The following is an 8,061-nucleotide window of genomic DNA, read 5'->3' as shown; positions in this document are numbered from 1 at the left end:
TCGTCGTACTCTGGCGTCCCCCTGCGTCACTCGTCGTACTCTGGCGTCCCCCTGCGTCACTCGTCGTACTCTGGCGTCGTACTCTGGCGTCCCCCTGCGTCACTCGTCGTACTCTGGCGTCCCCCTGCGTCACTCGTCGTACTCTGGCGTCCCCCTGCGTCACTCGTCGTACTCTGGCGTCCCCCTGCGTCACTCGTCGTACTCTGGCGTCCCCCTGCGTCGTACTCTGGCGTCCCCCTGCGTCACTCGTCGTACTCTGGCGTCCCCCTGCGTCACTCGTCGTACTCTGGCGTCCCCCTAACACCTGTCAACAGTAAAGGCACGTTCAGCTGCAGGTGTCTAAAAGAAAGATGAAACAGCAAAAACATCTCAGAACCGTTTTATTCTGTGTTTGTGAGGAACGAACCACATTTAGACTGGAAGTAAAGCTTCATTTATACTTCTGCGCTGAATCTGTTGTGCACCTCCCCAACATGTAACTACACATCTGCTGTAACTGCAGTATAAATGCATGAGTACGGCGTAGAACAGACGCAGAAGTATAAAACATCATCTGCCGTCATGTGACCACGTTGTTTCACAGCCGATGGCAGCGCAGCATCCTCCACGTTACAGAAACGCAGGCCTCTTCGTTCCCGACAGTAGCACAGTGCTTGGGTTCTTTCGCCACATAGAACCAGAACCTGCTGAGATCTCGCCATTCTGCAGATGACAGAACGCTCTCGCTCCTCGTCTCCGTGATTTCCTGCTCTGAGACTCTTGTGGATGCTGAGCAGTGTTGTGGCTGGCTTTGACCTCTGACCTCTTCCCTTTCAGGACCTACTTTGCGGGCCAGGAGCAGCAGGTCCGGTTGATCTATCAGGGCCAGCTGCTGCAGGACGACGCTCAGACTCTGGCCTCTCTGAACCTGGTCCATAACTGCGTCCTGCACTGTCACATCTCTCAGCACGCCAGCGGGAGGGCGGCGGGGGGGCCGCGGCCCGCCGACCAGGTGCAGGTGGCTCTGAACGTGGGCAGCCTGATGGTCCCCCTGCTGGTCCTCATGCTGTCGGTGCTGTGGTACTGTCAGATCCAGTACCGGCAGTTCTTCACCGCCCCGGCCACCGCCTCGCTGGTCGGAGTCACCATCTTCCTCAGCCTGGTCGCCTTTGGAGTCTACCGTCGCTAGCTGCCCTCTGATTGGCCGCCGCCTCTGTCTGTGTGGTGATGTCAGCAGTCGGGGCGGAGCTCTCTCTGACCTCTGATCCGGACTCGGACCTGCGGGACAAAACGGACAGAGTTGATGTTTGTTTTTTGTTGCCATGAAGATGATAAGTGTTAACGAGGACTTTAATTTTTATTATTTTTAGATCTCTGTAGGTTTTCTCATCATCGTGCCTCTCTTACGTTCTGGTTTCTGAAGCGGGTCGGACCAGCGCCAGGCTGTAAACCGGACCCGTGTGTCTGTCTGAGCAGGAAAGTCTAAATGAATCACAGCTTCTGAAGAGAAAGAAATTCTATTAAAGCGTTTATTTATCTCGTTGTGGTTCTTTGTGTCTCTGTGAAGAATCTGCTGCTGCAAATAAAACTACCAGCAAGCAGTACTAGTACTGGTAGTATTGATACCTTGGTGGTAGAAATACATTCAGCCGCTCGTGTCGTTCATTTCCTGTTTGGAACAGTGTTTATGGACGGCGCTCTCCACATCCTCGGGGTTGCCTCTCTTATCCAGAGATCATGTTCAGTGATGATCCAGCTGCTCTGACAGACGTGTTCCTCTATGCTGAAGTCTGGTTTTAATGACGGGGCTGCAGCTTCTCTATGAAATCATCTGCGTAGGAATGACGCATTATGTTTTTATAGTGTGGTCATTGTGTTCGTTGTTTCTTTTGGAAAGCATCTCTGTGTTCTGTGCTTTACGAGTGCGTTTCTCATGAATTATATTTTGACCTGCTGCCTGACCACCAGTAACTGAACAAATAACAGCCTCCGGTTTTCTAACATCACTGTGGTCCTGAGCCCAAACGCTGCGAACCCGAGTTCTGACCTGAGCTTCATTCTTATCCAACTTTCTCAGCCCATCTGAAACCATCGCTCTACAAAACCAAAACTAGAGCTGAAACAAAACCTTAAACCAATTTAACCTTTTAAAGCGCCTAAAACAAGTTGAGAAGGAAACATTATAAAGCCGTCAGCAGCCAGCAGGGACTGATATTTACCGTTGGAGTATAATGAAACTGACATTATTCAGAGTTTCAGGGACTTGAATTAATGTCGTCCACCCTGACTCAACGCTGCTGCAACATGTTAAAATCATTTTCCAGGACGGCGGGAGCCCTGATACTTCAGGGAGTGGCTCGGTTTTCATGGTGTGTGTTTTTAAAGGGAAATCTTAGGACAGCAGCTTGTGTTTGGCCTTTTCCCGTTTCAATAAGACGACGCCCTCGTGCACAAAGCAGCTCCATAAAGAAATGGTCTCCCAGTTCGGTGTGGAAGAACTCGACCGGCCCACCCAGAACCCTGACCTGACCCCTGTCCAACACCTTTGGCATGAACTAGACAGAGACTGAGAGCCGGGTCCTCTCGTCCAACAGAGTCTGAACTCACTAACGCTCTTCTTGTGGAAGAAGCTGCAAAGGGGGACCAGCTCCACATGAAAGCCCCTGGGTTCAGTACGGGATGGTTTGTCCCAGTAAAGTCACATCTGGAGGTCGACGAGAAGTTCACAAAGAAAGATGGCTGCCCCCATGTTAGTATTGTGTCTAACACTGCGTGCTGCATCCTCAGCACTTTGAACACATTAACGTGCTTCAGTCTGACTCCGCTCAGTTCTTCTCTACACACCATCTACTGTTGATGCTTCCCTCCATTTCCTTTGGGCAGTGCATTGTGGGAGAATTCATTTAGTCACTTTCCCGGTGTAAACCAACCACAAACAAACCCTGCTCAGAGTGTCCAGTTTATTAGGAACATGTGGAGCAGCTGCTGAACTCACTGTTGCACAGAGAGGCGTTTCTATTATTTTGTCCACCCCCTTTCTTTAAATGGAGGCAGGCTGAATAACAGAGGCATCTCTGTGTTGATCAGGTGAATAAAATCTTAAAGCCAAACTAAACGATGAGAGAAGTGTTGATGAGGTGTTTAAACAGCTGCTGCTCTTCTTCTCCTGTTGTTTAGACTGAAGGTACAAAGAGTTCATTCACAAACCTTTAATCATCACGTCTGAACACTGTGAGCTCTAAATCAACCTGTGAACCGATGAACGTCTCCCGTCTGAGCCGCCGCGTCCTCTGCAGCCCGTCAGCACTGGCAGAGAAACAACAACAACGACAGGTTTCAGGAGTTTTAACGTGAAGCTGACTGGAGACACAGGCTGCTCAGTCGCACCTGTCAGACGGTGATGAGGGTCAAAATGTTGTTTTTCATGAGTGATGTCACTACCTGTAGCTGTGCTGCCAGGTGTTCAGGCAGCTCGACTCCTGCGGCCTCCAGTAGGATGATGGTCTCTGTCAGGGGGAACCTGGACTCTTCACTGCCACCACGCCGGGTCAGCTGCTGCAGACTGAAGACACACACAGGTCTCAGGTGAGTCACCTGTTCCTGACTGAGGCCAGCGGGTCTCAGGTGAGTCACCTGTTCCTGACTGAGGCCAGCGGGTCTCAGGTGAGTTCACCTGTTCCTGACTGAGGCCAGCGGGTCTCGGGTGAGTTCACCTGTTCCTGACTGAGGCCAGCGGGTCTCAGGTGAGTTCACCTGTTCCTGACCGAAGCAGCCTGGTATGGAGTAGAACCGAAACGTCTCCAGAACCAGAAACCAGAACTTCAATCGATACTTTTTGTAACCAGATCGCAGCCAAAAATGACTATTTGTCTAGTTTTGCTTTCAGCCAATCACGCTGAAAGAAAGAGAAGAGCAGCCTTTTTCCTCCTTATGTGTCTGCACCATAAACCGTATAAAAAAGGAGTCCAAGCGTGATTTTAACAGCCGCTCACCTTCGGCTGCGGTCTCAGGCGTGTTCGTCACTGTTTATCACCACAAGCTTGGCTCTCCGTTGGTTTCATCTTCTGGTATCAGTTAACACTTCTCTGTATTTGTATTTGCTCTTCACATCACTAGTCACCGATCGATCAGCTGATTTTACTGACGGAGACTGCGGTTGCAGCTGGGGCTGCTTCACGTGTAGTTAGTTTGATCGGCTAGACCTGCAGCCCCTCTTTTCCTCTGTTTGTATCTTTAGTGTAGTTTAGTGACTTGTTTAAACAGAAGGCTTTCTCGTTTTATTCGAGGTTTGCGGCTCCCCACTAAAGGAAAAAGCACTCGGGGTGAGTAGTAGACCTATCAAAAAATACCTTAAATTCGTTTCCCACAACTTATTTGGTCACTAAACTATTTGACTCCTCTCTCATTCAAATATAAAATAAGTCCCAAGCTGTAGTCTTTCCCCTTATAGGCTAATGCTACCAGTGAGGATGACCTAATTAGGATGGGGAGCGATTTCCCAATACTTCTAGCAGTTATTTGAAACAAGAAAGAAATGAAATAGATCACCTTGCTTGTCCATAACAACAATAAAAATAATAATAAGCTGCCAGTCAGGTGTCATTTTATGCAAGGTATCGAATGAAGTACTCTGTTGGTATCGGTATCACTTTAAGGGTACTGGGTTTGGTACTGGTACTGGGTCTCAGGTGAGTTCACCTGTTCCTGACTGAGGCCAGCAGGTACTCTGTGTAGACGTGTCTCCAGTCGTAGATGAGTGACAGCAGGGAGTCTCTGAAGGGACGGAGGTCGACCTGCAGCCAGTTGTGCAGAACGATGACATCATCCAGGTGAACCACCTCTCCGCTCACTCTCTGGAGCGACTCAATCTGAAACGACATCACAGCCACCAGGTGATGACACGGCTAAATCAGCCAGCCCAGGTGTAATACAGGTGCTTTTTACCTGGAGTGTCTGCAGTAAAACACCTGGACAGGTGTGTCTCACCTCTCTCTGGAAGTCCTTCAGGGTGGGCGGAGTCTTCTCGGCCTCCAGCTCCTCGGGTCCCAGCTGCCTGCTGTAGGTCAGGAACTCCTGCATGACCCGCCTCCTGTTGCTTTGCCACAGGTATGAGTACCTGTTCAGCCCCGCCCTCAGACGCTCCGCCTCCTCCCTCACCTGCAGCAGGCGACGCATCACTTCCTGTTCCAACGCAGAGAGCTTGGGACTCTGCTGCAGTGAGACCTAACAGACAGACAGGTAGACAAACGGGTTCAAAGCCTCCAACAGCAGCCCGGACAGGCTGAGCGTGTGATGTCACAGTGACGTCGGAGTCACCTGATAGTTGTCCTGACGACTCACAGAGATCCTGGGCGGCAGACTGGCCGCCGTGTAAACGTCAGTGATGATGGTCTTCAGGAGGTCAGAGAGGCCGCCGCCCACTGACGGCTCAAACACACTCCCTGTTTCCTGCAGCTCCAGACGGACCGCCAACAACGCAGCCCTGCAGCCCTGCAAGAAGAACGGAGGCTGTGACACAGCTGGAATCGAACCTGTGACGTTGTGGTCATTAGGTTTGCACCTGGACTATTCAGGTATTAAGATGCCAGTCGGACTCAAACGCGTGGGAAAAGCGGCCGCAGGAAACTGCTTCGTCCAGGTGGACAAGAAAAAAACTGTCCAATCAGAGCTGAGAATGTGAATCACATGGTTAACATGAGAGACCAGAGAGCACGAGCTGGTCCAGTTCTGATCCTGATCCGAGTCCTTTCATATCGATTGTCTGCTGATCTGATCTGTTGTGACGGGGGACCGGAACCCGGGGCGCCTGTGGACTCGATACCTGAGGCTCCACCAGGTGAGCTCCCAGCTGGCGGTTTACTTAGGGAGGAGCTGTTGGACTACAGAGTGGAGCGTCCTCCCTCACAGAGGATCTCTGGTCCAGTTTCCTTTAGTCCTGAATACGGCTGCAACTACTACAAAATGACACCACGCCTCTCATTTAGCCGTCAGCTTTTAAATTAAACTTGGAGGTTGCGTCCCTCTCTGGTTTCAAGAAGCTCCTGAAAACTTCCTCTGATAACACCTCTGACATCACTTCCTGTGCTCTTCTTCTTCTGTCTGCTCACAGTTCTCTTCCCCAGGTATTTACCCCTGATGTGCTAGTGCGTATGTCAGCTGTAGATCTCGTGCTGTATTTGATGCTCTGTGAATGTTTGTATGTTGCGTGTTCAGATGAGTTAATGTCACGCTTGTTGACCGTTCTGAGGACGCCATCGGGTCCTCACTGTGAGCCAGCTAAACCACAACACAGGCTCGATGTGCTGCTCAGGTTGACGCAGGTGTTCCCAGGTGAGCGTACCTGTGGGTTCATGTTGTCAGACAGGAAGTGCAGAGATCTGAGCAGCAGCTGGAACAGTCCGTCCTGGACTTTGTCATCGATGTAGTCTAGATACTTGATCCAGGACTGAGAGGAGTCTTCAGCTCTGTACAGACTCCGGTTCACCTGAGAACACAGCAGAGTCACATCAGCGCCTCCTCCTGCTCCTCCTGCTCCTCAGGTGTACTCTGCTGTTACCTGTGTTAACCTGAGCAGCTGCTGTCCCTCCTCTCTGAGGACCCTGTAGCTCTGCTCTGTAGCGCCGTCCTCCAGCAGCGACTCACCTGAGCGCTGCAGCAGGTGAAGCTCCGCCCAGCCCTGCAGATGGACAGATACAGACCTCTCAGGTTAACAGTCAGGTGTCCACAGGGAGTTCAGGCTGTATCCGCCCCCCCTGTTCTTACTGGACCAGATCAGAACAGGTTGTAAAGGAGCTGATGGATCAACACAGTGTCTTGTGAATGTTCTCAGTCATCCAGGTCAGAGTTATCCAAAGAAGGTTCAAGTCCAGCGCAACCGAGTTCACACGAGAAGACGTCAACAACAACAGTTTGGCCTTCCTGGACTGTGCTGTACACATTGAAGAGGACAGGAGCCTGCAAACTGGGGTTTACAGGAAACCCACACCAGAGACGCTCACAAATCTCCGAGCTCCGAGTCCAAGTCAAGTCTCAAGTCTTTAAGCTAGAGTCCAAGTCAAGTCTCAAGTCTCTGAGCTAGAGTCCAAGTCAAGTCTCAAGTCTCTGAGCTAGAGTCCAAGTCAAGTCTCAAGTCTCTGAGCTAGAGTCCAAGTCAAGTCAGAAGTCTCTGAGCAAGAGTCCAGGTCAAGTCAGAAGTCTCTGAGCAAGAGTCCAAGTCAAGTCAGAAGTCTCTGAGCAAGAGTCCAAGTCAAGTCTCAAGTCTTTAAGCTAGAGTCCAAGTCAAGTCAGAAGTCTCTGAGCTAGAGTCCAAGTCAAGTCTCAAGTCTTTAAGCTAGAGTCCAAGTCAAGTCAGAAGTCTCTGAGCAAGAGTCCAAGTCAAGTCTCAAGTCTCTGAGCTAGAGTCCAAGTCAAGTCCCAAGTCTTTAAGCTAGAGTCCAAGTCAAGTCAGAAGTCTCTGAGCTAGAGTCCAAGTCAAGTCAGAAGTCTTTAAGCTAGAGTCCAAGTCAAGTCTCAAGTCTCTGAGCTAGAGTCCAAGTCAAGTCTCAAGTCTCTGAGCTAGAGTCCAAGTCAAGTCAGAAGTCTCTGAGCAAGAGTCCAAGTCAAGTCTCAAGTCTTTAAGCTAGAGTCCAAGTCAAGTCAGAAGTCTCTGAGCTAGAGTCCAAGTCAAGTCTCAAGTCTTTAAGCTAGAGTCCAAGTCAAGTCTCAAGTCTCTGAGCTAGAGTCCAAGTCAAGTCTTTAAGCTAGAGTCCAAGTCAAGTCTCAAGTCTCTGAGCTAGAGTCCAAGTCAAGTCTCAAGTCTCTGAGCTAGAGTCCAAGTCAAGTCTCAAGTCTTTGAGCTAGAGTCCAAGTCAAGTCTCAAGTCTCTGAGCTAGAGTCCAGGTCAAGTCTCAAGTCTCTGAGCTAGAGTCCAGATCAAGTCTCAAGTCTCTGAGCTAGAGTCCAAGTCAAGTCAGAAGTCTCTGAGCTAGAGTCCAAGTCAAGTCAGAAGTCTCTGCGCTAGAGTCCAGGTCAAGTCTCAAGTCTCTGAGCTAGAGTCCAAGTCAAGTCTCAAGTCTCTGAGCTAGAGTCCAGGTCAAGTCTCAA

At 50.4% G+C, this 8,061-nt stretch overlaps 2 protein-coding genes across 5 annotated transcripts; one reads left to right on the top strand and one right to left on the bottom strand.

The window, feature by feature from the left end:
- Positions 1 to 363: 363 nt before the first annotated feature.
- Positions 364 to 6,689, bottom strand: LOC123966077 (dynein axonemal heavy chain 17-like). Of its 4 annotated transcripts, XM_046042313.1 has the most exons (10): positions 6,536 to 6,689; positions 6,320 to 6,463; positions 5,296 to 5,469; positions 4,966 to 5,202; positions 4,678 to 4,847; positions 3,421 to 3,541; positions 3,187 to 3,285; positions 1,606 to 1,810; positions 1,387 to 1,479; positions 364 to 1,257 (listed from the first exon to the last, which is right to left on the bottom strand). In XM_046042313.1, the coding sequence occupies exons 2-7, from the start codon at positions 6,329 to 6,331 to the stop codon at positions 3,280 to 3,282; spliced, it is 720 nt and encodes a 239-aa protein (XP_045898269.1). In that variant the 5' UTR covers positions 6,332 to 6,463; positions 6,536 to 6,689; the 3' UTR covers positions 364 to 1,257; positions 1,387 to 1,479; positions 1,606 to 1,810; positions 3,187 to 3,279. The 4 variants fall into 4 exon arrangements, with proteins under 4 accessions (XP_045898269.1, XP_045898268.1, XP_045898270.1 ...); XM_046042312.1 differs by having other exon boundaries at positions 1,606 to 3,285; XM_046042314.1 differs by lacking the exon at positions 1,606 to 1,810.
- Positions 587 to 1,516, top strand: LOC123966076 (transmembrane and ubiquitin-like domain-containing protein 1). The gene is made up of 2 exons (XM_046042311.1): positions 587 to 641; positions 777 to 1,516. The coding sequence occupies exons 1-2, from the start codon at positions 587 to 589 to the stop codon at positions 1,166 to 1,168; spliced, it is 447 nt and encodes a 148-aa protein (XP_045898267.1). The 3' UTR covers positions 1,169 to 1,516.
- Positions 6,690 to 8,061: the final 1,372 nt, after the last annotated feature.

This window comes from Micropterus dolomieu, unplaced genomic scaffold (assembly GCF_021292245.1).
Source record: "Micropterus dolomieu isolate WLL.071019.BEF.003 ecotype Adirondacks unplaced genomic scaffold, ASM2129224v1 contig_12511, whole genome shotgun sequence".
NCBI lineage: Eukaryota > Metazoa > Chordata > Actinopteri > Centrarchiformes > Centrarchidae > Micropterus > Micropterus dolomieu.
Note: the sequence above shows the minus strand (reverse complement) of the source record. Positions and strands in the feature narration are given on the sequence as shown.